The 27,302-nt window shown below is 53.1% G+C and overlaps 10 protein-coding genes across 10 annotated transcripts; 4 read left to right on the top strand and 6 right to left on the bottom strand.

Annotated features, from left to right (window-relative positions):
• Positions 1-172: 172 nt before the first annotated feature.
• Positions 173-3,314, bottom strand: P153DRAFT_367218 (uncharacterized protein). The gene is made up of 2 exons (XM_033668217.1): positions 1,250-3,314; positions 173-1,199 (listed from the first exon to the last, which is right to left on the bottom strand). Exons 1-2 carry the CDS (start codon positions 3,261-3,263, stop codon positions 472-474), a joined length of 2,742 nt encoding a protein of 913 aa, XP_033523296.1. The 5' UTR covers positions 3,264-3,314; the 3' UTR covers positions 173-471.
• Positions 3,315-3,581: 267 nt separating this feature from the next.
• Positions 3,582-5,546, top strand: P153DRAFT_367217 (uncharacterized protein). The gene is made up of 4 exons (XM_033668216.1): positions 3,582-4,054; positions 4,108-4,304; positions 4,356-4,662; positions 4,715-5,546. The coding sequence occupies exons 1-4, from the start codon at positions 3,895-3,897 to the stop codon at positions 5,161-5,163; spliced, it is 1,113 nt and encodes a 370-aa protein (XP_033523295.1). The 5' UTR covers positions 3,582-3,894; the 3' UTR covers positions 5,164-5,546.
• A 786-nt stretch (positions 5,547-6,332) lies between these two features.
• P153DRAFT_376258 (uncharacterized protein) lies at positions 6,333-8,833 on the top strand (the record flags this gene model as incomplete). The annotated part of the gene is made up of 3 exons (XM_033669645.1): positions 6,333-6,901; positions 6,949-8,187; positions 8,236-8,833. The coding sequence occupies 3 exons, from the start codon at positions 6,333-6,335 to the stop codon at positions 8,831-8,833; spliced, it is 2,406 nt and encodes an 801-aa protein (XP_033523294.1).
• A 747-nt stretch (positions 8,834-9,580) lies between these two features.
• Positions 9,581-11,577, bottom strand: P153DRAFT_341255 (4-aminobutyrate aminotransferase). Its single transcript, XM_033665916.1, has 2 exons — positions 11,180-11,577; positions 9,581-11,125 (listed from the first exon to the last, which is right to left on the bottom strand). Exons 1-2 carry the CDS (start codon positions 11,464-11,466, stop codon positions 9,883-9,885), a joined length of 1,530 nt encoding a protein of 509 aa, XP_033523293.1. The 5' UTR covers positions 11,467-11,577; the 3' UTR covers positions 9,581-9,882.
• A 972-nt stretch (positions 11,578-12,549) lies between these two features.
• P153DRAFT_292136 (uncharacterized protein) lies at positions 12,550-15,795 on the bottom strand (the record flags this gene model as incomplete). The annotated part of the gene is made up of 6 exons (XM_033663817.1): positions 12,550-13,224; positions 13,274-13,354; positions 13,400-14,719; positions 14,775-14,813; positions 14,955-15,235; positions 15,297-15,795. The coding sequence occupies 6 exons, from the start codon at positions 15,793-15,795 to the stop codon at positions 12,550-12,552; spliced, it is 2,895 nt and encodes a 964-aa protein (XP_033523292.1).
• A 1,907-nt stretch (positions 15,796-17,702) lies between these two features.
• P153DRAFT_317353 (FAD binding domain-containing protein) lies at positions 17,703-19,280 on the bottom strand (the record flags this gene model as incomplete). Its single annotated transcript, XM_033665020.1, has 4 exons — positions 17,703-17,826; positions 17,886-18,696; positions 18,746-19,016; positions 19,074-19,280. Coding segments are annotated over 4 exons (1,413 nt in total), but the record flags the coding sequence as incomplete, so codon positions are not given.
• Positions 19,281-20,268: 988 nt separating this feature from the next.
• On the top strand, positions 20,269-21,602 carry P153DRAFT_357398 (uncharacterized protein; the record flags this gene model as incomplete). Its single annotated transcript, XM_033666729.1, has 6 exons — positions 20,269-20,415; positions 20,475-20,511; positions 20,560-20,651; positions 20,704-20,958; positions 21,014-21,132; positions 21,182-21,602. 6 exons carry the CDS (start codon positions 20,269-20,271, stop codon positions 21,600-21,602), a joined length of 1,071 nt encoding a protein of 356 aa, XP_033523290.1.
• Positions 21,603-21,856: 254 nt separating this feature from the next.
• P153DRAFT_397120 (uncharacterized protein) lies at positions 21,857-22,794 on the top strand (the record flags this gene model as incomplete). Its single annotated transcript, XM_033671532.1, has 2 exons — positions 21,857-22,165; positions 22,271-22,794. 2 exons carry the CDS (start codon positions 21,857-21,859, stop codon positions 22,382-22,384), a joined length of 423 nt encoding a protein of 140 aa, XP_033523289.1. The 3' UTR covers positions 22,385-22,794.
• P153DRAFT_292532 (uncharacterized protein) lies at positions 22,756-23,577 on the bottom strand (the record flags this gene model as incomplete). The annotated part of the gene is made up of 1 exon (XM_033663839.1): positions 22,756-23,577. The coding sequence occupies one exon, from the start codon at positions 23,575-23,577 to the stop codon at positions 22,756-22,758; it is 822 nt and encodes a 273-aa protein (XP_033523288.1).
• Positions 23,578-24,082: 505 nt separating this feature from the next.
• P153DRAFT_292336 (Cse1-domain-containing protein) lies at positions 24,083-27,252 on the bottom strand (the record flags this gene model as incomplete). The annotated part of the gene is made up of 3 exons (XM_033663831.1): positions 24,083-24,521; positions 24,573-26,937; positions 27,183-27,252. 3 exons carry the CDS (start codon positions 27,250-27,252, stop codon positions 24,083-24,085), a joined length of 2,874 nt encoding a protein of 957 aa, XP_033523287.1.
• Between the last annotated feature and the right edge of the window lie 50 nt (positions 27,253-27,302).

Below are 27,302 nucleotides of genomic sequence, written 5' to 3'. Positions count from 1 at the left end.
GGTGGGGGGGACTGGCACGTGGCGCGAGTAGAAGCGCCGAGTCTACCGACAGCGGCTGAACCCCACAAGCAGCTCAACCAATAAAGGTAGATGTATCCTTGATAGCGATCTTGAGCAATGCAGACAGAAGATCGTCAATGGCACGTTCATGTTCCAGTAAGAATTCATTCAAGTCGTAATAATGTATTGGTCATCATGAGTGAACTAAATTACAGCAAAGTCCCGAGACGCCAGAAAAAAGACCAGAAGTATTATTGGGAGCAATATTGTCGAAAGAGATTATCGTGAGTCATAAAATGGTCGTAAGAGTGAGGCGTAACTATCCAAAGTCGCCCTTTCGTAACACTCGGGATATATAGCAAGGCAGTTGAGGTGCCGCAATACTTTTGGAACAAATGCCAACGATGCGCCCGATTACCAAATCTGCGATGCAAATCATAAGGTCGTAAGTAGGAGTTGTACAGGTGAGTTTTAGATCGCCGAGGCCCCAGCAGAGGCACTCGCGGCGAACTCACGGATCGCCCATCTCCAACCGCCTCTCTGCTCGCCGTTGTCGCGGATGCCGCCGACCCAGCCATCCACTCGACGTCTCCAGGCGGCTTCTTCTTCTTTCTGTCGGCGAATGAAACTTGGTCCAACGTCAAACTCTTCACCAACGAAGGTGGGATCGTCGGGATTCGAAACACCACCACCGCCAATGGCGTTGTTGCCGCCAGCGATGCTCTCGTTGTCTTTTAGGTCCTCGAGGCCAGCGAATGGATCTTCGTCGTCATCCGCGTCGGTCAAAGGCGATCGCGGATCATTCGAGGGGCGAGCAGCTTTGAGCCATGTCATCTTGACAGGGTCAAACACCATGCGACCATCGTACTGCACACCGCGCGGTACTGAAATCTGTGAGATCAAGGCCGGGCGAGGTGGAGAAGGTAACGCCACTGGAGTTGGAAGTGGAGCAATCTTCGTGGCGCGTGTAGGCGTAATTCTCTGCGCCGCGTAGATGGAAGACAGAGCCGTGTGTGACATTGACTGGGAACGGTCGTGTTGGCGGTTGAACGGAGGAGCTGGTTGCGCAAAGGTTGGCGTGCTTGCAGTAGTCAAGGCAAGAGTGGTGGTTGAAGTGTTTTGTTGGGAAAAGGGCGCAAGAGCATCCTCATTTCCTTCCCAACGTTGTAGTGTAGGGTTGTATATCATGCCTTTTTCATCTGCGCAGCAAGTTAGCAAAGTACATGACAGCAATGGCGAATTTTCGTACTGGAGGTGTAAGGCTGAGTCATCTGCCTGATCAATTGCGGTTTTTGACCTGATCCTTTCTTGCGGTGAGCATTTGGACTTGAATGAGGGCTACGTGCAGCCACTTGTGCTTGCCAACTGGTGGGTCTCTGTGCAATTTGGCCTTCGCCACGTGACCTCGTACCTGCCAACCGCTGCTCACGCGCGTTTCTGCTTGCAGCAGTGTCCCGAGCAAAACGTGGTGTATGATCGGTCTTCGGGGGACTGCGTGGTGTCTGGGGCTGAGGAGTGACCATACGGTCGGGCATGGGCAAGCGGGAGTTGCTCGGTTGTTGGCGCAGAGACTTGTTGCTCGCCACATTTCGAGGTGTCTTCTCATACTGTTTCTCCTTGACCGCCGAGGTCGGCAGGTCATCGAAGAGATCAAGTTCATGGCCATCGCCGTAGTTTCTCTTGCGCTGAGGCTTTGTTAGCTTCTTAGGTGGCGGCGGGTGACGTGCTAGAGCGGAGGGAGCCAGCTCCTGTCTCACCCCAGCACGACTCGGAGTCTCAGTTGGATGAGAACCAGACATGCGTGAGTAGGGTCGCACGGATGGCGAGAGTGGCCGGCGAGGATCAGAATCGCGGCGAAGGTGGGTCTGTGAGCCCTTGGACTTGACATGATGCGACTGAGTAGTTGAGCTGCCCGCGGACAGGAAAGGGACGTGAGAGCGAGGCGGCTGCGGGAGGTTGTTGTTGTTGTTGCGCAGGACAGGGGCTGAACGCTTCGCACGCAAAAGCTGTGCGCTGGTGGTGGTGGGCATCGGCCGGCTCTGAGTTCGTGTCGTGGCACCGCTTTCGTAGACAGGGGTCAGTCGAGTGCGGGTTGTTGTTGGGGGTGGTCGAGGGATTCTAGAGGGCGCCTTATCGGTGAATGTCAAGGTAGCCGCAGGACGGGCTGCAGAAGGCGCGATCGATCTGAAGGACGGCTTCTTGACAACGACGTTGCGGTTCAACGTAAGCTTGCGACTGTCGAAAATCTCGCCGGCACCAAAGTCCAGGCCATCCAAAAAGTCGTCCTCAGTATTCTTTGGCGAGGGCTTCGGCGAGGGTTTGGGCGAGGGCTTGGGTGGTGAGAAGGGGCTGCTCTCGAGGGGAGGAGAGAGGAAGGACTCAAAGGACTCGTTCTCGAGGGGCGGCGACGTGAAAGGCTCGATACCAAGGGGTGGTGCCGCGGTGGTAGGCGACAAGGGCTCATCGAAGGCTGCATCGAAGGCTGCATCGTCAAAGGGCGCCGAGGTGGGAGGCTGGTCGCGCAGCTTCTGGAGACGCAGCGAGAAGGAGTCTGCTGATGGAACTGGCGCTGGCGCTGGTGCTGGAGCCGGTACCTCGTTCCTCTTGAGCTTGTCGAGGCGGGCAATGAAGTCGAGCGGCTCGTTTGGCAGCACCAGGCCCAGCATGTCGTCGTCCTCGCTCTCGAGCGTCATGCAGCTGCCCAGACTCGGGCTCATGGCCGACACGGACGAACCGCGGCCCCCACGCGTCTCCCGCCGCGTGCCTGCAAAGCGGATGCCCAGACTGCCCTCGCCCCAGTCGTCGAAGTCGTCGTGCTCCTCCTCGGCCGGGGTGCGCGGCACGGGGGCCTTCAGCTTCAGCCCCCCGGTGGTGTTGCTCGGCAGGACCAGGTCGCTGCCCCAGTCGTCGTCGACGTCGATGCGGCGGCTCGACTTCTTGTTGCCCAGGCGCTTGATGGAGCCGCCGAGCAGGGCGGACGAGGGCACGCTCGCGGGAATGGGGATGCCGGCCTTCTTCGCCGAGTTGATGGCATTGTTGGTCGACAGGTCGTCGTTGGGGGTCAGCAGCACCGTCCAGTCGTCGTCGCCCGTGTTGGACTCGGAGCGCACCGACAGGCGCGACGACAGCGAGTGCGTCGTCGAGTGCTTGAGCAGGAAGCCGTCGCCGTCCTCGAAGTCGCCGTCGTCCCAGGCCTCGATGCCCGACGTGATGGAGCCGCGAGAGGCCATGCGCCCTGCAAAGCTGCGGTTGGGCGCGGCCATGGCGGCAGCTCTGGGTCGCGGTGGAGATCGGTGTTGATGGTTGCGTGTTTCTTGCAGACGGGAGGTGGCTGGCAACGGGGCCTCAGGGTCCCAAGGCAAGCGACAGCGTCTCGTTTGTTTGCGCAGGGAGCACCCTGTGAGCTGACGCACCCGAGACACGCGCTGCACGTCGGCGATCCAGATGGAACTAGGTACGAGAGAACCCTCGTTCCCTCAGATGACTGCAACGTGGCCGGCAGGCGGGTGTACTCATGCATCTGCAGCTGTTCTTGCGCATCTACAGCTATGCCTACGCGTGTTGCGACAGTGGTCGTGTATGCTTCACCCCAAACAATGCACACGTCGTGTCTGTGGGTCGCGTCGGTGCCTGCTGCTGCTGCCTTCGCCCTCACACTGCACTTAAATAACCCCTCCCCAAACACAAGCATGGTTTCCACACTCAATCTTAGTCCACCACATGAAACACCGTCTTCGTGTTCCTGCATGCCCATCAACTTGGCCCGAATAAACACTGACAGACACACGCTAAACAAACAAAGTTCGCTGACACCATCGACGCGCCACTGACGCGTCCGACTTTCACTGATCTGCGCGCTCCCGATCCCCACTCTGCCTCAGATTGGGTACAGACATGGTTATGCAGCGTACCTGCATCGTTCCCGTCGAGCCAGCTAGCGGGCATGGTGTGCTCGTCCTGCTCGAGGTGCAACATGACGACGCCCCTCCATTGGATATCCGAATCGTAGGTTGCCATTGCGAAGACGACAGTCCAGATGTGTACAAAACAACACGTAAGCTTGCTTTTTATACATCATGCCACTGCTTCCTTTTTGACGTAACATAGTTCAGCACGACAATCTCGCAAAACTAAAACACAAGTTCAAGGGCAGCAGCGATGAATGGATATCAATTTTATCCCATTTCCTACTACAAAAAGAACTTGAACCAAACTCTGCAATATTAGTTGGCGTCCGCATGGTCTACACTGCGAGGAATGGCAACCTCGAGCTCTCTATACGGCAAGATGTCCAAGCCATCAAGGTCAGATGACCTGCATGTTCAGGATACTGGACTTGTCCTAACAACGGACAGGTGACACTGGGTGAGATCGTTCTCCCACGAGATGACGACTTCGAGTTTGATCCTTTCGAATGGGCCAAAACAGCAACTCGAGCTCATTACAACGCACTTCAAGAAATAGCTGACATGAAAGCACGCGCCAGCAGTGAGCAAGACACCATCGCCAAGCTCAACGCCCAGCTGGAAGATTTCCTCAAAACCAAGAATGAGTCAGAAACAGCAATGCTTCAACAGTTTATGGAGTTGCTCAATGAAAAGAAAAGAAAGATCCGAGACCAGAGCCGCCTACTAGCTGGGGCCAAGGTCGACAAAGTCACAGGTGAGCTGATGTCATGAGGATTGTGAACCATGTTTAACATGTGACTTTACAGCGTCCGCCGTTCAATCGGCTAGAACAGCAACGAAGCCACCGAAGCGAAAGGCCGTTGCATCACGTACATCTAAGCGCAAAGCTCCCGCAAGGGCTCCAAAGCCGGAACCAGACTCCGACAGTGACCGTATGGAGGTTGACGAGGCTAACGGCGAGGAGCAAGACGACGACGACGTTGCTAGGCCTGGGACTCCAGATCGAAACTCTGACAATGAAACGGACGCCGAAGATGAGGTCGACCCAGTGCCGCAAGTTGAAGACAGGTCATCTGAGCCTCTCGCGTCCAGTTCTGCACAGCCCTCCAAGGAAAAGGAGTCGTCAGGACCACCACCCCCACGCGCACTTCCCTTTAGTAAGAACAAGCTGCCGACGCGAGGTAAAGTTCCTGAGAAGACGCCATCCTCGCCTGCGGGTGACGACGACGAAGAGACGGATGACGAGGAGCTGTAGTTCCCGACATGATATAGTTTGGTAGCCTGCTAGTTCAGTGGACGTATGATCAAGGCCACTTGAACAGTCTCTTGTTCACCCGTTGGTAGTGTGCAACATTGGGAAATGGAACCATGTCATGCGCAGACGACGTTGGTTCGACCCCAAACATTAGTGTTGTATCACGCGAGAAGTGACCTAGCCATTGCATATATTAGGTACAAGTCGGTGTTTTACATCTGACATGTCCACAGGGGTTTTGAAGTCGACTTCGATAAGTGTCAGGAGCAGAGTGATGGAGAGCGTGGCTCATGGCGTTGCCAATATACGCGTGTTATGTCTCCACTAAAAGTGCAGCCTCAACAGATCAGCCGTTTTCCCGTACTCTCGTTGCTATGGGCCGCACCCCTTGTAAGGCTGGAGGTTCTTGGAGGCCCTGCAGATTAAAATTAAAGCCGGCAATACGAGGTGACATGCATGCAAGGACAGTTGAAAGCTTTCGAAAGTACAGAGCGCATGACGATATCCTACCATGACAACTCCAGCAACCAAATGTCGCGACTGCATCTTGACCTCGATGTGACGCTCGAAACTAAGAATAATGTGGGTAGTGAAGCCAGCCAATGGCGAGTAAAGGGCCCATGCCCCATGCCCCAAACCCGACCCAAGCGCTGATCCCGACCTTCACACGCCTAGGTCCGCTGCTGTTGTTCCGTCGCGGGCACGGCATCTCCACTCACCGTTCCACACGCCAGGCAAAGGCAGACTGTCGTTCCTGCACCGCGCCGCCTCGGAGATCGCATCGCTGGTCCTGCGGTCTAAGGCTTGGGCAATGGTCGACTCTGGCATCAGCTACACCGCGCATCGGAGGCTGAGGTAGTCGGCAGCCGTAGTATTGTTCTCGTGAGTGCTGGACAGTGAGACCAAGTACGCGTAAATGCCATGCTCATCGTCACAGTACAGGATTCACTCGTGTCCCTCACATTGTCCGCCCGCGCCCGCGAACACGCTTGCGACTATCCACCGTCGACACCGTCTGACCTGACCCCCACCTCCGCTCTCCCCGCAAGCCTAGGACCTTTCACTCTCTCCACAATCACTGCCTCAACTATCGCTACCCAACAGCCCAACTTGCGCGACCGCGACCGCCCACCTAATCCAAAGGCCGAGATCGCCTGGAGGACACCACTATGTCGCGACTAGAAGGCCTCCCCGCGACGGTCCCCACGGCGCAATCATTGAAGCGCAAACAGTTCTCACAGGGCGACCAAGATGATCTCGACGAGCTGGACAGGATATTCAAGCGCGTCAAGACAGTGGTTCCGCGCACGCCCTACATCCTCTCAACACCCTCGATGAACCCCTACCGATACCACTCACAACAAGAGGCCAATGCCTGGATGGTGGGAAACTTGTGGCGCTACGACGAGGAGAATGTGCAGTATAGGACGTACCTCTACCGTGAGCCATGTCAGGACTGCTTCGAGCTGCAGGCTGGAGAGGACGACGAGCCTGAGCCAGAACAACCGAAGTCGCAACCCTCGAGCACGGCCAATTCAACTGCCAAGAAGAAGATTTCTCTCTCAGCATTCAAGGCGAAGCAGGCCAATGGCACCATCACGCCTACGCCTGGCTCCAAGAAGGCCTCGCCTAACCTCCCTCCGGCAAAGCCTCCACCCACTCAGGCCAACGGAGTAAAGGGGCCAGAGAAGCCGTCCACCACTACGCGCAAGCCAGAGGAGTCGAGGTCACAGAAAAGGTGAGACTATAGATGACCGGATTCAGTCCGTTGCTAATGTGTATCAGACTCCCAACCGAATCGCGCGACGAACAGAAGCCAATCTCTTCCAGCCAAGACAGCCAACGATCTGAAACACGGCCTCGGCCTCCTCCGTCATCATCACAGAAGTCGGAGTCGGTCGAGGCGAAGATCAACATTGACAGGTCTGAGCCTTCGAATGCAACTCCACATGGCCTGCCAACCTTGCTTTCGCCAGTACACCAACCTTTGAATATCCCCTTTGGGCTTCCAAACATCCTATCACCCACACTACCCGCAAGTATTCAGGCTGAATTGGATAGGCTAGAAACACAGCGGAGCAGAGCAGTATCAGACGTATCCACCTCATCCTCAGATCGTAAGGGTCAGACCCTGCAGATCCCGACAGCACGATATGAAAAGGCCAACGAAGCGTCCAAGAGCGGGTCACGTGCGCGATCGGTCTCACTTAACGGCAAGTCTCCGAGTGGCCAGCCATCAAAGGCCGCAGAAGAGCTCGACAGCAGTCTTGTGGTCAAGCTGAAATTCTCGAAAACAAAGGCCCCGACTGTTAAGCAGATCCTTCGTTTACCACCCAAGAGGACAGGGGTCACAGAGAAGAAGGAGCGCCAGGAAACACCAAAAGCCACTCCGACCAAGATGCACGCCAGTCCGCCCAAAGTGCAGATGAGGACTGTGGATGGGGTTGCGCATAGGATCAAGCCGGTCCCAAAGGTTGCAGCACGGCGACCAGATACGTCCTCGTCCACGCCTAGTGTCAAGCCGGCCTCAGTAGCGCCCAAAGTTTTAGAAAAGCGCCCACGGACCGACGATGATACATCACTAGCGGTACCATCCAAACGCCCGCGAGCACATTCGACGCAGGATCGCCCGATAACTCCAACACAGCAGCCCACCTCTTCTCCGGCGTTGTCGAACAAGTCCAGCACACAGAAGCCCCTCACCCAATTCACGACTCCAAAGAGGGATCCCAAAGCTGTCAGCATGTTGCGAACTACATCAGCAGATAGCTTGGAGGCTACACCAGGTCGATCAGGCAATACCCCAACAAGTTCCAGACTAGACGTCAAAGCTTCTTCTACGTCTGCACCGTTGAACGGCAAAAAACAAGCTGATATCTCGCTGCTGGCGCAAAACTCGATGAAGCTAAATCATATGGGCCGGAAGCTCAAGCACGAAGCTCCGAAGATCCTGACCGAGAAGGGCAATAAGGCGACCGTTGAAGACGAAAAGCGAGTCGCCGTCACTAACCTAGAGTGCATACTGTAAGTCTTGTCTCTAGCCTCCATAATGTAGTTACTAACAAGGTTCAGGTCATACATGGCTGCATACTACGCCCAAGACCTCTCACTCAATCTTCGCGGCCGCCCCGGCGAAGTAGAACAAACCTGGAAAACGCTGCTGCCTCTCTGTTTCTCCTACGCCCACTGCACAAAGGACTTCAAACACCTCGACGGCCTCCGTTCCTACCTCAGCTCCGTCATCGCAGCCGCAATCTGCACCCACGTCTCCCAGCGCGCTCTCAGTGCCCGACCCCACGACTCGCCCCACGATGTAGCCCACGCCGAACTCGCAAAACAACACACGTCGCTCGCCGAGAACTTTGCCCTCCTCTCCGACCACACCATAAAAATGAACCGCCACTACCAGGACGCCCGCATCGCATTGCCCATGGAGAACGTCCAATCCCTGTACAAGAAGACATGGGCCGGCCAAGAGTCGAACTTCAAGCTCGTAAAAGAACCAGAGAAAGTCAGCGGCGTGAGGCTCTCAGGACCCTACTTCCTGCCCCTCTCCATGGACACGACGCCCATCCAGGCCGTGCGCTTCGGCCTCAAGTTTTTGGCCGAGTACTGCGAGAAGGAGAAGCTGGCGTATTCGCTGCGCGTTAATCTCGATAGGCCGGAGTAGACTTTTGCAGGTCTGGCGCCTTCGCGTGCTGTGAGATACGGTGTGGTGGACCGTGCTATGCCATAGGATTTGGTCTATATTCAGAAGTTCTATCGTTACTTACCTCTTCAACCTGCATTTACGACGCTCATGTCTCCCCTTCTCACTGTTCTTGCTCGATTCTCATCCTCATCTTCGTCTTTGTCTGAATGCGCTTCCCCACTTTTTTTCTACATGCATGCACATATTATACGTTGTATACCTGGCCTGGCGTTTCTTCGTGTCTTTTCTTCCTCATCATCTTTTTCTTTTCCCCCCTCTATCTTCCTCTCTCCCTCCTAGAGTCTTTGCTTGGTCGACAAAGGGCTTGGTTTCGGATGAGTTGGGTGAATTGATTGATTGATTGATTGGGGGGTGCGGCTCTGTGCATCTGCTTCTCTTCCTCTTCCTCTTTAGCATGCTAGGATGATACCCCGCGGGGTCGACTGTCGGCTTGGTCTTCCTCGTTTCGTGTGTTTTTGTTTGGGGTGTGTTTCTTGCCTTTCTTGCTTGCTTTGGTTTGAACTGATGTGGTGTGGTGTGGTATAGAATAGTATAGACTTAATGAGTAGGTTGGGTACGTAGGTGAGGTGAGAGGAGGGGAGGGGAGGGGAGGGGAGGTGACTTGGCTAGGACAGGAGAGAAGGGGCAATATGCGCATTGAATGAGATTTTAAATATACATCGATCGCTTTTGTGAAGATTTTGCATACTGGCTTTTCTTTCTTCGTATATTCGTTTATTCATTCGCTTATTTGGTGTTCATTTATTCGTTCATTTATCCATTCCATGTCCACGCCTGAGTGCTTCATCCTTCGTTACGCTAGCTAGCTAGCTATGCTTGACAATGTACAAGCCGTAGGGAATTTCCATCATCCCATCCCATCCCTTCCCATCCCATCTGATTCCGAAAGCAAAGTGCAGTAAAGCAGATAGAAACCTCCCACGCAAGGGTAAAAACAAGAAGAAGAAGAAGAAGAAGAAGAACGCCCTACCCAACTCCGTTCATCCATCACAGCCGTACCCCACCACCTACGACTTAAAAACCCTCTCCAACCGCTCCAACAGCAAATCAGCATGAAACCTCTGAAAGATAAGCATAGGCCTAAGTCTAACAGCCCTCTCCCCCGAACCCCCAATATTAATCCCAACGCCCTTGCCCTTCCTCAGCACGTCGTCGCGCCTATGGCTGTCCCAGGCGATAAACGTGCCCTGGCCCCTACCACGCAAGTTCTGGATGTCCTGTGGGTACTGCTCCGCGAGGCGCGCCAGACCGTTGTACAGATAATCGCCTGTTTGGGCAGTACTCTCAACAAGATTAAGGCGCTCGATTTCCTGAATAATAGCGCGGAAGAGGATAGCGCGCGCGGGGTCGCCCATCCAGGTGTTGAACTGGCGATATGGTTTATTAGGGCGCAGCTCGTTATTCCCGAAGTAGTAGCCTGCTGTTTGGGCTTTCTTGGAGAAAGTGACCATGTCCGGGGGCGAGGTGAGGTTCCAGTGCTCGTGGGCCCAGAATTTTCCTGTCGCGCCGACGCCGGTTTGGACTTCGTCGACGATGAAGAGGATGTCGTGTTTCTTTGTGAGGGCGCGTAGGCCGCGGAAGAAGGAGGGGGAGGCGTGGTTGTCGCCGCCTTCGGATTGGACGGGCTCGACGATTATGGCGGCGGGTGGGGCGTGCCATTCTTTTATTAGGCGCTCTGTTTCGTCGAGGCAGCGCTGCTCTTCGGCGGCGTTCTCGGCGGCGAATTGGTCGAGTGGGTACTTGAGGGCGGGGAAGGGGGCTTGCGGCCAGTCGAAGGCGGGGATGTCGAGCTTGTGGATGGGCTTGGAGCGCGTCGTGGACAGGCTGCCGAAGAGACGGCCGTGGAAGGCCGAGGTGAAGGACAGGATGGAGAGGTCGGGGGCGCCGGGGGATTGGTTGTTCATGGCTGAGCTGATGTCTTCTGCCGAGAAATCGACGTCTGCGCCGCCTCGCTGCTGCTGGCGCTTCCACATAAAGGCGGCCTTGTATGCGAGCTCGTTGGCGTCGGAGCCCGACTGGCCCGTGAATACCTGGTCTAAGCCCTTGGGAGCCACCGACAGGATGCCCGTCTCGAGAATCTCAGCCCAGTCGTGCTGGGGGAAGTTGCCGAGCGCAGGGCGGTTGATGAGTGCCGACGCCATCTCAGGCGACGTAGCCGCAAGCTGCAGCGAAGCGTTGTTGTATCCCACAGGGATCGAGGCGATCTGGGCATAGACATCGAGGAGCACATTTCCGTCCAGGTCAGCGATGCTGTGAAGTCGTTAACTACGATACTCTCCCAAAACACCACTACCCAAGACATACTAGTTGCCATAGCTCCGCTGGTAGTCGGCCATCATGTTCAAGCTCCTCGTGTCAAACACCTTGCCCAGACGCTCAATTGCCTTCTTGCTCTCCGGCCCTGGAATCGACGTCTGGATGATGGGCTCGCGGGGCTCATCAGGGAAGTATGGCTGCTCTCCGCTGTCGGCCACAGCAGCAGTAGCAGCAGACGCATACCGTCTACGGAGCGCAATTGGTGTGATTCTCGACGCTGGCCGAGCAGCAAAAGCCGGTCGAACGCAGCGCGCCGTGCGGAGGAGAGACGTCATGGTAGCTGTGCCGTTTATTGATTTTCTCGCGGGGAATGTGAGGTTTGTGAAGCTATACAGCTCAAAGGCGGGGTGTGGGGGTGTGGTCACAGCTCCAATTCAATTACTCAATCGTGTAATCTTTTCTGAACGGTCGAAGACGAGAGTAAACAAATAGACGAGTAGATAAACTGGACGAGATATGCACCTCCCTCTCCAGCTTTATACCCACAATGCATCCGCATATCCAAACGTGAGCGCACCCGTTACACCGATGCTATCCCCCAAACCAGCCCGTCTATGCGAATCACCCACCTCGACCCTGCATCTGCCCACATCGCTAGCGCCGTGGCAATCGCACCTCTATACGCCCCAGACGCCGAGTCCGTAGTATGACGAGCAACGATCTTCACGATGGTCATGGGGGGTGTTTTCGGGCGGGGATCTGGGGTTCAGATGTTCAGATGCGGATAGATGATCGTCAGTCTTGGGTTGTGTTTCGTTGTTGTTCTCGCGGGTTTGTTTGTGTGCCAATACCGCATATCTACGGCGATGAGGTTGTTGTTGCTGTTGCTGTATTCCCAAAGCCAGCCAACCTTCCCATTCATTCACACGTAAAGCATATGCGTAGAGAGAAGAAGCCACGTGCGTGACAACCACAAGTTCATCACAAGTGTGTTTATGTGGAAAGAATTACAATCATCTGGTTCGGTTTATTCAACTTTCCATAAATCAAATATATATTACATAATCGTCCCTCTTCCGCCCATCACTACATTTATGTTTTCATGCCCCGTTCCTGAAATTCTAGATGCACCCACCCTGTTAACCGACAAGAAAGATGATACATGATACAAAGCACAAACACAAACACAAATACTATCCATGCACATGCAACATGCATCACAACCCGAACTATGGAAAGGGAAATAGACATGATTACTAAAACACAAAGCCCTCTCACCCATCCCAAAAGGCCATGAAGAAGTGATGAGGCTCATAATTACAAAAGAGGAGGTAAAGATGCATTAAATTAGGCGGGACGCTCGACAAGTTGTAGAAATTTTGGGGCAAGAAAAGAAGAAGCAAAACAGGAAGCATTTCTCACGACGCACCACCATTGACATGACCGTTACCATTCACACCCATACCTCCCGATACATTCGTCGGCGGGGTAGCGAGCTGCATAGGACTCGCATACCCATGACCGTTGGTATGGGCAACAGCATGTAGCGCCGCCTTGCCGTTGACGCTTGGCGTGCTATCCGCGTCGTCGTCCATGGGCGTGAAGCCGCGCTCCTCGGTATCCTCGACGGGCATGTCAGCCGCCGGCGGGGGCGGTGGGGGCGGCGGAGGAGGCGGTGCAGGTGGAGTCTGCATCTCGTCTGTGCGGGTGCGTTTCTGCTCGTCGCGGACGTCGTCGTGTTCTCGCTTGCGCTTGAGTTCAGTCGAGTCTGCGGGGGAGGCCGACAGCGCGACCTCGTGCTTGACGTCCAGCATGTCGTCGTCAGCGTCGGCATCGGCCCAGTCTGTTTCTTCAATAGTCGAGGCGTTGAGTTGTGGTGTGTCAGGTGACTTTGTTCGATCGTCTGCTGCGAGTAGGCGTGCGTCTGCGCGCGCGGCCTTTTGGTCCTGGCGTTCGTCTTTCTTCTTGGCGGCTTTGGACATGAAATCCTTGACGAAGGCTTTGATGGTTTTTTCGTGTTTAGAGGAGAGCTTGGCTGTGGGGTCCTTGACGCGCCCGGATTTATAGTCGCCGCGAACGAGCTTTTTGGCTACCTGGATAGGCTGTCAGATATGGTATGAATATCAAAACAAGTGTACATACCTCTTTGGACAGTTTCTTGAGGTCATCCTTTTCAAACTTCTTGCGATAGTGAGACGTCACTGCCATGATGTGTGGGGAGAGCTGCTACAGTCAGAAATGTCCGGCACAGTAGTAGCATGTACTCACAGTAGCTTCATAAAGCTTCTCCTGTTTCTCTTGGGGCAGACTTCGCCACTTTTCACTCTTCGATTTCTTTCCTTTCTCTTCATCGGCAGTAGGTTGCGGAGTGGTAGATGCAGAGGGTGCAGTGGGCGTCACATTAGATGTAATGCTGGAAATGATGTCCTGGAGCAGTTGAGTATCTGTTTTCGCCTTGGGTGGTGGTGGTGGCGGTTGATTTGCAGCCTGACTAGGTCGTTGCCATTGCGTTGTACCTGTCGCGTTATAATAGTAGGTTGAACCGTTGTCCGAAGTGGCCTGAAACCATCCAGGAGGAAGAGCATTAAACGTTCGAGGCCGGGGCGGTGGACGTGGAGGGTTGAAGAAGCCCCCTGGTCCTCTGGGTGCATTCAGACCGCGAGGACCTGATGGCACGTTCGATACAGACGGACCTTTCGGCGCACTAATCGAAGGCGACTTCGAACGAGATCTTGATCGCTCGCGACCTCGCTCACGCCGTTCAAAATGGTTCTCGGTGCGGAGAGGTGTGCTGGCGTTAGGGTCTCGTTTCATGCGAGGTATCCTGTAGGCAACTTCGAGCTTACTCCAAGCACCCAGGAGACTCGCAGCAGACTCTTCTACTCGTTCATCTCCACAACTCTTGAGTTTCTCTACCGCTTCTTCGATCTTCGAGTCCTGAATCTTGTTCCGAGTAATTCGCGGGAGCCTGTGAAGAATGTCGAGAACCTGCAGAACGACATTGAAGTCGTCTATCCAGGTTGTTATGGTTTTCTTGAAAGTCTCGTAACCGTGCATACGGATCATACGATGCCCGACCTTCTCGTTCTCAGTCTGCTGTATACGCCCAAGTAGCTTCACTGCAATCCATTTCTCCGTACACTGCCGTAGAGCTGCCATGACCTTCGGTACTCCGTCATCCTCGAGCGAGCGGGGTTGCAAGTTGCTGACGTATTCTTCGTCGTCCTCACTCGCTTTCTTCTTGCGAGGCTTCTTCGCCACAGTTGTATCCCAGCCGTCGCCATCGTCAATGCCGAGCGCCTCGATTGTGGCATGTGAAAGATTTGTGGCGTTGTCAGACTGCGTCTTTCCGCCGATAAACCCAGAGCAATTTGGCTCTCCACAGTAGCAGGGTTGGGGGTCTGCCCCATACCGATCGACGTTGTAGTTGAAAACGAGCTCTTCACCCGCTTTGATCTGCTGCTCTGCAAATATTCCCATTCGAAGCTTGTCTCCAATAACCCATTTGTCTACAAAACAATTTGGATTGCAAGAGTGATTGCAGAATCTTCCAAGGTTACCTCTTTTGGTGGCATCTACAAACTCTCCCTAGCCGATATTAGAACAATGCTGCTGAGAGGACGTGGTTGCAAATGTCTCTTACCTTACTGAGCGACATAAAATAGAAATGCTTGATGCCTTCCTAAGATCAAAGTCAGAACTCGTTCGAATTGAGACGGTGATGTAGTGCCAAGACACAAGTCTATCGACACTCAGATCAAAGCTGAAGCTGAAAAGCAGAATTCTGGAAAACTATTCTCGTAGTAGTATGGCGGTGACATACCTTGTCGTAAGCCAGCATTCGTTTTCTAAATTGCGATTCATTGATAACTTCTCCAATGTACTCGAAAATGAACTCCCCAGGCATCATATTCCTATTAGCACGGAGACCAAATCCTTTCTTCTCGGTCTTGATGACGGTAACGTCGGCATACTGTTTGCGCTGGAAGCGTTGGTTCTGGCACTTCCTGCCGCAACTGCAGTTGTTGATGCATTCCATCTTTGTATGTCTGTTGATGCAGTCGGAATCTTCACCGCAAGCAGCGTTGGTCTTGGTAGAGGGATCTGTGAGTTGCGGTTAGCGACTGTGATGTCCGTTGTAGCTGGCGCGCATGTTGTAACCTACCCCATTCCTCAGAACAATCACACTCTAGAGCAGGGTCGGTGGACCCGATATTCTTGCTAGAGTATGTACATTCCGGGAGAATCTCAAATGTCTCTTTTGCCGATTCGATGGCATCTGGATAATCGAGGAAGAGTGGCGTCGAGCGTTTTACTAGGGTATGAGACGCGATTCGCGAGAGCTTGGCCGCCTTGCCTCCAGGCGACATTTTGAGTACGACTTCTCCTCCAACAACCTCCTCTTCAGCGCTGGCTGGCGACGCAGCCTCCGACTTTTGTCCCTTTACGAAGGGTGATTGCGACTTTGAGCGAGCCTTGAGCTGGTGTAATACTGAGGGTGTAGAGGCGCGGTCGAGGTCATGGTTGTCTAGGTCTTCCGCCTTTACTTGTACTGGGTTGCCGCCCTCGCCTGGTTGCCCAGGGGCCGCACCTGCCTCGAGCTTCATGTCGCGCAGCTCCGGCTCGAGTTGAGCCGCCTTTGTTTCCGATTCGCTGTCGGACATGATGAAGGGCTGCCGTGTGCGTGAGGAAGTGTGGTAGTTGTGGCGGGGATGGCGGTGGACGTGGGAAAGTGATATTCCTGCGAGAGCAACGAGAGCAAATGACGCCAAGCGTTTTTCTTTCAACTGCACATTAACGCGTGTTGACCCAGTTCACCTCATAGTCCCTAGCACACTCCCACCAGTCTGCTTCGTTTCGCAGTGAAGGAACGACGGTTGCGGTATGCGCGTGACCGTCGGCGATGTCTTGGGGCAAATCTTCGCTCTTCTTCGCAACACGCGTTCGACGCTTGGCGGAGGGGTTTGCTATGCACGTTGAGATTGCATGCAATTGCGCAGGATGGCCATACAGCCGGCAAGGTAGCGCTTATGGTCGTTGGTCGAATAGGTTGTCGTGGGACATCAAGACAGTGGGAACGCGATGCGAGGGGATCGGCGAAGGCAGAAGTTCTGGGGGGGCGTCCCTAGCAGGGTCAGGGTGAACCAGAGGGCGGTATAGTTGATGCGTTTCCCTCAGTCAATAACTGAAATGGCCTGCCTGGCTTCCGAGTTGCGTAGGCGCAAAAGTTGGGATGCTTGAGAGACGCGACTTCCCAGCAGCTCGGGTAAAGCCGCGGTCTGATGTTCTGAGCTTCTAATCTCCAACCCTCTAAACCCCTCTACACAGCGATGCCGCATATAATCAATGTCTGCTTCTATCAACTATGTCTCTCATATTGAGACGGTTAGATTTTCGAAAAGCTGCAGGGGATCTCGTTAATTGGTCCGCTGGCTGTGTTCGTCGCGAGTGAGAACTGGGATCAACTGTGCCTCCCCAAGTCACTCATTCCAATCCTCTTGGACAAAGACTTCAGACGCTCTTGTATAAGGAGTCTTATGAAATTACCAGACTTTATATGAGTTATGCATCTCTTGAGTGTTGGCATCTTCTCGACTGCACAATCTCGCCAAGGAGAACAATGACGCATAGAGAACTCTCCTGACAAAGAGACGGGGAAACAGCGCGACTGAAAAGATAAGTGTGTTGCTACAACCACCCTTGGTCATCTAGGTGGCTCGTACTAGCAGTAGAGTTGTTCCAATCGCGTTTGTTGATCGCTCGACGTGACTTCCAATTGCAGAATACACTGAACGTCACACCTTCCTCTTCTAAGCCACCACCTCCGAATCATCATCATGCTTCGTACGCTCCAGTCCAACTGACACATTTGACTCACAAGATCCGGTACTACCAGAAAAATACCAGGTATTGTGCAGTATTCCTCTCCCATGTGCTGCATTCTGGTGCAGCAACACTCAGGACTGACAAACTTTCCACACCGCATGCTCATGACTGCGAAATGAGGGACGCCAACAGACCGAGCATACAAACAGCAGTGCAAGCCAGTTATCGCATGTCTTGTGTACCCTCATCGTTAGCCAGACATGCGCAGCACCATCTACGTTGCCCCAGACTTGGCCATCGAAGCCTACAGTTGACAGTCAATGTGATTTTCTGGCAGGTAAGCAGCACCAAACCCCTATCAGGGTACACGTGCCACGGCCGCGATGCAATGATTGGATGTGTTCGACGATGCTGGGGACGACGGCGAGGAACATGACAAAAACAAACCGTCTGCTCCAAGCCCGATCCACATGCAGTAAGTGTACATATTCCTGTGTCACGACATCATTGACCTATATAATCAGCATGGACTACTGAGGAGACATCACTGTGTCATACATCTTTCAGTGTAGCAACGAACCCCAGCGTTAGTGAACATACTTGAACAAATGTCGGACTGAACATGCACCTTAGAAGAACGGGGGTCGACCGGGAGACGGAGGGATAGAAGTTATGTCTAAGATTGTTTTCGGTACCTCAATACCCAGGAGCCTCATGACACTAACGTGCTATATTTTCAGGGTTTGATCTCAAACCATTGGTTGAACGCTCCAGAAGGATCCCACTTCTTCTTAAGCGTTCTCAATCGCGCAAGACTCGATCCATATATAGCCTCCAGGGATTCATCGCCGTGGGCAAAGTTGGCATATCTTGCAAGGATACAAATTAGCCGCTTAATAAGAGCAGGACCAAGGGTGGAGAAACTTACGTGGGGTTCATCTTCGCAGTCTCGGAAAAGCTCCAAATATCCCTAACCTTCTGGCCAAAAGCTAAAGCTTCACTATCCAACGCCGCGTCCGTGTACCAAGGTATCACAATGGCCTGTGCAAAGGCTTCATGACGTAGAGCCTGATTGAAAGCCGCCGATCCCGATGGTACCGATGCTGCTTTCGTCAAGTTGTAGCGTTCAATCAGTACGGCGGAGTTCGGCCCTTTGCTCTGAAACTCGGTATACAACTTCCAGATCTCAGGCCATGTGTCGGGTTGCATATGATTGATAGTCGTACTGTAGGCTGGCTTGCGGTCTCCGCGGACACAAAAGCCAGTATTGGCCGCGTTCCATGTCTCATAACTGTCCACGCTACTTGTATTTGACTCAGGACCAAGTGCATATAGAGAAGCAAAAGCAGCGCGACCGGTCTCTTCGGTTCCCTTGCGCAGCAAACCTGTGACAAGAACGGAAGGCGTGTTTGCTGGTGCTCCAGAACTAGTCAAGACCAAGTAAACCCTCTGTTCGGGCGTCAGTGGGAGATCCTGGATTGCTTGCGCAACCTGAGGCAGCTTGTCCGGTGAGAAGAACAAGTTATTGATCCAGGCGGTACGATCCGAAGGGGAGGCGGGTAAGGCGTGGACTGTCGCGGAAATCACAATGCCAAAATTAGGTCCAGCGCCACGAAGTGCCCAGAAAAGATCGGGGTGGGACTCTTTTGACACTGTTATCACCTCTCCAGAAGCAATTACCACACGCATGGAAATGATGTTGTCGACTCCGAATCCAACTTCGCCTATGAGGTTTCCTGCTTCGACATAAGTTGTGTGCTCAATCTCAAACACCGATATACGACGTACCGTACCCACCACCCAACATAGCTCCAAGAGCACCAACGCAATCACAGTTGCCAGTTAAAACCAGTGCACCTGCCGCATTCGCCGCTTTGATAGTGTCGCTAACGAGCGCTCCACCACCGATAGTTGCTTGTTTCCTATCTTTGCTGAAAGTGACTCGATTGAGACCAGCCAGATTAATCAGGACGCCGTCTTTGCTTGGGTTGAAAGTTTTCCATGCAATACCGCCGTTCTGTGCGAAGAACGGAAGGCCAAGCTTTTTGCAGTATTTGACCTATATTGTATGATCAATGGATGTCTCTGTTGATTCTTCAATATTATGCAAACACACCACAGTGGCGACATCTCTCTCTGTCGTCACGTTTACGACAACTCCTAGCTCGGGTGCCTCGTAGTCACTCCATCTTGCTCGTAGTTCGACCGAGACCGACGTCGACGTCGATACCAGCGCTTTCAAATCCTCTGCAACCACGGGTGCCTTTAAGGCAATGGCAGAGATCGCGGCGATCAATAACTGCACGGATAATAGGATACGCATGACGTGCAGTGAATGGAAGTATATTGCACTTCTTCGGGCGATGCTTGGTTTAAGACGCGTTCCCTCACAGCAGACTTATGGTTCTCGCAATTGCCGCAATCTGAAAGCGGCAGTTATCCGTAGGATGATCGGTGTACGAGTCATGAAGAAAGATGGGGAAATGTGAAACGGCGTTCCTTCGGGGTGACTTTACTATGGTCCCCGGATATGACACCTATAGCAGCCTACCGTTGTGGAAAGGAAATTACCAAACACATGTTTTTGGGACTCGGTGTAGGGATCTAACAATGAAGCGATTTTTTCTGCCATGCAAAGCGCAGGCGAGGTCATAGAGAGTTGCCGCAGTTTATGTCTTGGAAACTGCGGCGTGTCTTCATTGGACGTGTAAGTCGATTGGAAGTCGATATTGACATGCAGGGGACCCCTCATACCCTCGCAGGAAACCTTCTACATTCAGTTTCCTCTTATGCAAGATGCCACACCACCCACAAATGACCATGATTACGACTACCTTTTCGGACTTTTCCGTTGATCTCCCCGACGACTGACCGAGTGAGATTGTGGGAGATTTTCAGTGTTCAACTGGTCTGGACTTTTTCTATTTCACAGTAATCATCTCCGTCGACTACGACAGATTAAATGAATTATGGCCAGTTATCCACTGAATGTGGTTTACATGCTGCGGATAACAGGGATGAAGAGTGGTGTTGTTTGCTATGATTTCCGTCACAGATATGCTCCCCTTTTCGAGGCCGATACACGTCGAACATGTCTTACGTATCCTGGGGATACCCATGTTGTACGATTGACATGAATCCTGATGAGCTTGTCGCCCAGATATGCAGGGCTGGCCGTTCTCGTTATATATTGATCTCTTGCGATCCGCACACAATCGAGGGTAACATAATACAGGCAAACCACCAGGTATCTTTGTTTGCCCCTCCCTCTTCTTCATCGTGTCACCGGAGCTACGGCCATAACAGTCATAATGGGACATTCTTACTCAAAAGGCGCGATGATAGCCATCGCTCTGAATTTTCTACTCATTTCGGTCGTCTTCATTTGCTTACGTTTGTGGGCGAAGATATTGGCTAAACGAATTGCTTTGGATGACTACTTGGCAATTGCTGCGCTTGTAAGTGAACTAGCACTCGATCCTGCGGCCGTGTAGCTACTCAAACCAACACTCAACAGGCAGTCTCTGTAACATGTTGTTCACTGCAGCTAGCTGGTGAGTTTCTTTGACTGCTTGTCAAACCTAGACATTGACATTGTACAGCAGCGATACATGGCCACCTAGGAGCGCATCAGCCTCTCGATGCAGATGGTCATCCAATCCTGGATGATCCAGGGCTCATATTCTTCGAGCAGGTAAGTGGAGTGGTCTTGAACAGTGATGATCGAACTGACGGTCAATGCTCAGACAAAGTTTGCCCTCAACATGATCTCCATAGTAGGACTTGGGCTCATCAAGTCCTCCATCCTGGTCATGTACAAGAACATCTTCAGTGTCGGAAAGTATCGCCTAATTATCTATGGCGTACTCGCATTCGTAGTGGGCTGGACGATCAGCTTCACTGTGAGCCATCTCTTCACATGTTATCCAATCACAGTATTCATCGAGCCGTGGTTTGGCAACGAGTGTGTTGACACCATACCCATGTTCATAGCATTACTGGTAAGTTCAATCTTGAAGTCCTCGATATCTCCCATACCATGCTGACCCTCGCAAGTGTACCGATGCTCTAGTAGATCTCGTCATTCTCATTCTCCCCATACCCATCATCATGAACTTGCAGCTCAGGACAGAGAAGAAGCTGGCTGTAATAGGTATATTCACACTAGGTGCTGCGTAAGTTCAAACCCAACTCTCACAACATATACCTTTACTAACAAACCAGCGTATGTGCCGTCAGCATCACCCGCGTGATAGCCACCTACGCCATCGCCCAGGAATACGTCAAATACCCCAACGACGTGATATACTACACCGCGCCCGTCTTCTTCTGGACAAACATCGAGCTCTCCCTAGCCATAGTGTGCGCTTGCCTACCAACACTACGGCCCATATGGTTCCATTTCTACCCCCGCGATAAATCCACCATTGATTACACTGCATCCGGATCGGGGCTCACGGGGTCGAAGCGTATGAGCTTCGGCGCGAAATACGGCGGCATGGGCTACAAGCCGAACCAAGAAACCGACGAGGTGGAACTGACACGTTATGATGATGATGAGTCGTCTCACTCTCAACATGATCCCTCGTTGCGCGCGGAACAGGGGATCATGAAGATTGTTACGGTTCGGCAGTCGATAGCTTGAAGCACGGTACTTGTGGGGTAGGCGGATGTTATATGGTCGCTCATTACACTCACTTGAGCACGATGTTCGTGGGCAGTTGAGGTTGCTGTGCTAAATGCTTCTCGAGGGTCACGGATCCAGACCACCCTCCTGCGGATGGTCCACACATCACCATGATTATGGGCTCCTGAAACCTGGAATAGAGAAAAACGTCTCTTCCCATTCGCCGACCGCTATGACTAGGGTCCTCGTCTACGGCTCATCCAGACGCATAGATGAGTTCCACTCGACAACGCCTAACCACGCCCTACGTCTATCCAAGCAAACGATACGGCACGGAATACACAAGCGACCACCAGTCATCCCGATCTAATCCAAGTCAAGCAGTCCTACTCGCCATATCCGTTCCCCCTTTCCAAGCCACCGCTGGCCCTACTTCTCCTGTCATGCCACAACGAACCACACCCTCTTCCACCAACCCGTGGAGTTCAATACCTACCCCGAATCGACCGGCCGTTGAAAATGGCGCCCAGACCCACGCCAACATTCCCCGATATAAGCACCCATACGTCCTCCTAGAGGGAGTATACGCCAACATACGCACCAAAAGCAGGACCGGAGAAACCCACGAAGAACAGCGAACGCGACACTTCAAACGCTAACAGATGGTGTCCCCGATACCGCTCCAGAACGACCCTCTCTCTTCTGCGCAGGGATATGAGGTCAAAGTGCTGCATGCGCAGGATAGCCAGGCAATCGTAGTCCGCGCTCGTGAGAAGAGATTGGGTCGTGCAAGGCGCTGAGTTGCGTTGATATGGGAGTGTGGGTTTGAGGAGGACGGCGAAATGTGCAGGGGAGTGTACTGTTGGATAAGAGTTGACGACGAGGGTGTTTGCCGGAGGAGGAGATGTGATGAGGATATTTATGCCGTTTTTGAGGTCATGTAGCCGAAGTGGGGAGCAAGTCACAAGGACTCCTCAGTTTGACTTGTCAAGAAGACATTATGATTGTCGTACCCGTTGCGTCGTGTATCTGAAGCCTGGGCTGACATTGTGTATACAGAGTCAATCCTGATGCTACTCATTTCCAAGCAATCACAACTGCGCCTTCATCATTCCATCCATCTTCCCAACCCCGCGAGATCTCACAACCGACCCCCCCTCCCACAATCCACCTAAGCATCCCTAACCTCATAAGAAACCTTACTAACGCCCTTCTGCCTCTTAACATTCCTCAGCACAACCCTCCCACACTCCCTCAAAGACTGCACATGTGTACCCCCACAAGGATAACTACACTGCCCCCCCTCCCCAATACTCACAACCCTCACACCCTCCTCCCCCCCCTTAAAGCTCTCCATAGCACCCAAACACTCCTCCCTCGCCCTCTCCTCGCTCCAAAAATGTATCGCGACGCCCAAATCCCGCGCCACGAGCTCATCAACCTTGTCCTGAATCTCCGCCTTCTTATCCCCCGCAATCAGGCCATGGAACTCGACAAACGCCGCGCCGGGGTAGTGACTTGCCTTGCCGTCCACGAGGTCGGCGGGCAGTTTGCCTTCCGTGACGAGCTGGCTGGCTGCGAGGCCGATCACGTGGCCGGCGGTGTGGAGGCGCGAGTTCAGCAGCCGGCTTGCTACGTCGATGTTTTGCTCTGCGGGGGTGCCGATGGCGAAGCGTGCGTCTACGGGTTCGAAGACGCCCATATGCAGGATCGCGGGGTCGACTTTTCGCACCTGGTGCACTCGGAAGGTTGTGTTGGATGAGCTGGATTTTATGGTTCCGGTGTCGGATGGCTGGCCGCCGCCTTGGGCGTGGAAGATTGTCGAGGGCGTGGTGAGGATGAAGGGTGCGCCTTCTGGGGCTTTGAATAGGCTTTGAGTTTCCGCAGGGAGGGAGTCGAGTGTGTCGAGAGAGGAGATTGGGCTGGTGTGGGTGTGTAATTGTGCGTTTTTCTGGTAGAGGGCTTCTGTTTTGGTGGTGGGATTGGTCGCCATGGTGTTGTTGAGTCTATGTGGTTGAGAACGTAAGGTAGTATAATATTTCGGGAATGAAGTAGTCCTGGATTTAGTGCCGCGGAGCGTTTGGAGAGACAGCTGGGCTGATAGAGAATATTGCATGCAAGGACGTCAAGCTGCGAGGTTATGTAGAGGGGCGCCGTGGTTGAGTTAGAAAAAGGGCTTGTTTGGAAGATTCGAGACATTCTTGTAAACTTGACATGATGCAGGAACGCGCCCTCCGGAAGGACGCCTTACCGGATTAGGAAGGCGCATCATACTCTCAGTACGTTTTCGAAAAAGTTCAACCAGATGTGAGGAATCAGACTATGCTTGCTCAAATGTGCTGTCATGACCATACGCGCTCGTTCCAAAGTAATTTTCCCCTTAGGAGATAAACCTGCCGTTTTACAAGAACTCCACCGCTGCCCGCCGTGGTATCATATCCATCTAGGAACCCAAAGTTTCATCCTGAACTCGTTGCCAACGTCCATCTACCCCCACCTCATAGATACTCGGCCAATGCGTGCTGCAGTTGCTGATCCAGCCTCTGTTGCACGATTTGCACAATTCTTCCGTTGTGACGGCTGTTTGCGTCTCGCAGGTAGTGCTTGATCCATTCCTTCACGTCCGTGATCTCAGGGAACGGATCACGAGGTGCCTTCTTGCATGTGTTGAGCTGGGTGAATCCAACACCAAAGCCAAGCTCGTCGACGTCGGCATCCGGAATGATGTCGTCGGCGGCGGCAGGCACAGGTGGGTTGATCATGAGCTCAAGTAGACGCTGCGCAGTGAGTGCCCAACCCTTAGGATATCGATCAACAAAGGCTTGTGAATCAGCGAGCGTCTTTGTGAACGAAACGACGGCAGTCTTGCGATCGGTGGGTCGCGCGAGTTTCTGGGTTTCGGGGAGAATGACTGTGAGGTAGATGGGCTTGAAGACGCTAGTTAGACGTTAGCACGTGGTTCGAATTGCGTTGGAGAAATATACTCACTCGCGCTGGATCTGGTCAGTAACGTTGATGAAGAAATCTGCACCTAGCCCCTTGTCTTGTCGCGCAGATACGAAGTGGTAGAATGCGATAAAACGCTGCTGGAAGTTTTCAGTCTTCATGCTTGACAGCCTTTGCAGCATCAATTGAAGGATTGTGACAAAGTATGGTTGCAACGCTTCGATCGGAGTGTAGGTAACGACCGCTTCGATGAGCTCAAATGCGTATCCTTCATGCGCCTTAGTCGCAACCAGCTTCTGGAAAATACCCAGGACAGGCTCGAGTTGTTTACTAGCAACGATGTGCGAAGCGTCGCGAGCAATCATCGCGCTGAGCAGACGAGACAATGCTGGTACGTTGCCTCGCTGCTCCCACACTGAGCCTTGAATAATGACTCCCAACAGATCCCTGTATTGCGTCAAGTCACCAGACGGGTTGGCCTCCAAGAGCGCTGAGAAGAGCTGGAAGATGTATGGAGAAAATTCATCTATTCCTTCTGACAAACATGTCGCGAAGGGTTCATAGAGCTTCGTCTCGAAGACTTGGGGGTAGTTTGGAGCACCGAAGCGGATGAGCGCTCCTAGTCCCTCGAAGAGATAGTACTGGAACCGAGGGTTGCTGGGATTGTGCCTAATGACTTTGATAATCGCGACGAAGTTGTTCAGCACGGTCTCGGCGATGGGGAGAGAACCATCTCGAATGAAGATAAGCACACGCATGATGCATTTCATCAAAAATTCGTTCTCTTGGATCTTCTCAGGGGCAGAGTCCTTGGTGATGAGTTTGAACAGATGCGTCAGAAGATCTCTCGACGCGCCTACAACATCCGATTTGGGAATGATGGGTTGGCGGTTGCTGTCTGTCATGAACAAGACACGCTCAACGGCAATCGCAGCGTAGGTGTGAATGACATAGTTATCGTTGCCCAGGTGGTTCACGAGGAGTGGGAACGCGGCCCGCCAGAGATCGGGCGATAGTTGGCTGCGGAAAACGTAGAGATACTTGATGGCGTCAACCTTCAAGATCAATTCCGCATCATGCGCCTGGAGATCGGCAGCGATGTGCTTTTGAAAGAAGTCCAGAATATCGACGTTCTCGTTTACACTCAAAACACCCTGCGCAGCAGTCGCGGTTCCTTTTGCAGCAATCGCAGTGAAGAGGTATACAGCGGTGTCTTTTGATTTCCAGTTCTTCTTGGTGTCCTTGGCATAGTCTTGAAGGTAGATTTCAATGTAGTTCTGCGAAGTACGTGTCACTAACGATTCGAAGCGAGACATCAGCTGGCGGAGGAAGTTGGTGGCGGCTCGTCGGCGTGTATCGTTGTCAGATCCCTCCAAATCTCTCCGGATGAATTCGATCGGCTCGTCCTCGAACAACTCCACATCAGACTCGCGCAATGTCAGGTTCGGCAGAATGACCTTCTCGATGATCTGAACCAGTACGTCTTGATTGTTGAAGGACTCGGCATGCGATGTGGACGCGACAGCGGTGAGGAACTGGAGCGCTTTGCTGACCAAAATGTCATACTTTGTCTCCAGGCCAACTGACATGAGGAAACCCCAGGTGCTCTCGATGAACTGTGGAAGTTGTGCCCCAAAGACGTCCTCATACTTTTGAATATACAGCATCAGCCCTTCGAAGATGCCAGCCCTGACGTACTCTAGGGGCCCTGACTCGGTTTCGTCGTCGGTGTGTAGCGAGGGATTGTCGTAGACAAGGTATTTGTGGAGCAGGCCTGAGATGGCGCCAATGTGATCCTCGAAGTCGGGAGGCAGATCTTGACATGACAAATCGTAGAAGAGCTTTATCAGCAGATCGAGCGTGGTGAAGGCCTCTTTCAGCACCTGAGGATTGCCTTGAGAACTGGTGATGAGAGCATCCGTGTTCTGGAGTAGTGTCAGGAACGGCGCGCTGAACTTGGTCAAGACGTGATTGATCTCAGTGAAGAGCTCGTCGGATCGGAACAGCGGCCGCCATCTTTTGAAGATGGAATGTGCTACCCGCAGGACACCGTTGTTCACTGTGGAATTATCAGGAGTCAGACGGGAGATCAAATCGTCGACCAGCGTGTCCCAGCGTTCCCAGAAGTCGCTGTCGGCGATGGCGCTGATTGCTTCGCCGAGTTGTGCCTGAAGATTCGCAGGGACAGAGACCATCAAGCCGATCAGCTCGCGCTTGATGGCGACGACCTCGTCTTGGGGCAGCTTGTAGTTGCCATCCTCGTCGACCCAGTTGCGTTTCACAAAGTTCTTGAAGTACAGGGCGCTCGACAGGCGAATCGTGGCGGGGAAGGAGTCGCTGGCGACGATGTGGAGGAGGGAGAGGGAAAAGTTGGGCTTGGTCTGCTCTTCGGTGATTGCTTTCTCGGCTGGGAAGAGTCAGTATCTGAGTCGACATGAGATGGCGTGCAGTGTGGTCAGAGGGGCAATGGACATGTTTGAAGATGCGCGACCCCTCAGTAGCTCCAGAAACGCGTTGTTTCAAGGATTGTCTGGGCACACGTAACAGACTCCCACCTATTGTGGAGGAGAAGGAAGTCTGGGTGAGACAACAGAGACAGCAGGGACAGCATCTCAGCTAGCACTGTCACCGGTGAATAGGAAAGCTACATACCTTGCTTGTTCTGACGCGGATCCAGACTAGCCTCGAGCAGCTTCGAAAGGGTGGGAATATCGGCGGCCATGGTGACGACAGCACACCTGATCAGTGAGAGCAAGAGAAGGGTGGGTTTGG

The sequence above is a fragment of the Dothidotthia symphoricarpi genome (genome assembly GCF_010015815.1).
Source record: "Dothidotthia symphoricarpi CBS 119687 unplaced genomic scaffold P153scaffold_11, whole genome shotgun sequence".
Classification (NCBI taxonomy): domain Eukaryota; kingdom Fungi; phylum Ascomycota; class Dothideomycetes; order Pleosporales; family Dothidotthiaceae; genus Dothidotthia; species Dothidotthia symphoricarpi.
The sequence above is the reverse complement of the archived record's forward strand: the minus strand, read 5'-3'. Positions and strand labels throughout refer to the sequence as shown.

Excerpts from the sequence above, each read along its gene's own strand:
- P153DRAFT_341255 (XM_033665916.1), bottom strand. The coding sequence starts at position 11,466 with ATGACGTCTCTCCTCCGCACGGCGCGCTGCGTTCGACCGGCTTTTGCT. Across the intron at positions 11,126-11,179 it reads CAGCGGAGCTATGGCAACTA|CATCGCTGACCTGGACGGAA; the intron begins GTATGTCTTGGG and ends ACGACTTCACAG.
- P153DRAFT_367218 (XM_033668217.1), bottom strand. The coding sequence starts at position 3,263 with ATGGCCGCGCCCAACCGCAGCTTTGCAGGGCGCATGGCCTCTCGCGGC. Across the intron at positions 1,200-1,249 it reads GACTCAGCCTTACACCTCCA|ATGAAAAAGGCATGATATAC; the intron begins GTACGAAAATTC and ends CTTGCTGCGCAG.
- P153DRAFT_367217 (XM_033668216.1), top strand. The coding sequence starts at position 3,895 with ATGGTTATGCAGCGTACCTGCATCGTTCCCGTCGAGCCAGCTAGCGGG. Across the intron at positions 4,055-4,107 it reads AGATGTGTACAAAACAACAC|TTCAGCACGACAATCTCGCA; the intron begins GTAAGCTTGCTT and ends GACGTAACATAG. Across the intron at positions 4,663-4,714 it reads CAAGGTCGACAAAGTCACAG|CGTCCGCCGTTCAATCGGCT; the intron begins GTGAGCTGATGT and ends GTGACTTTACAG.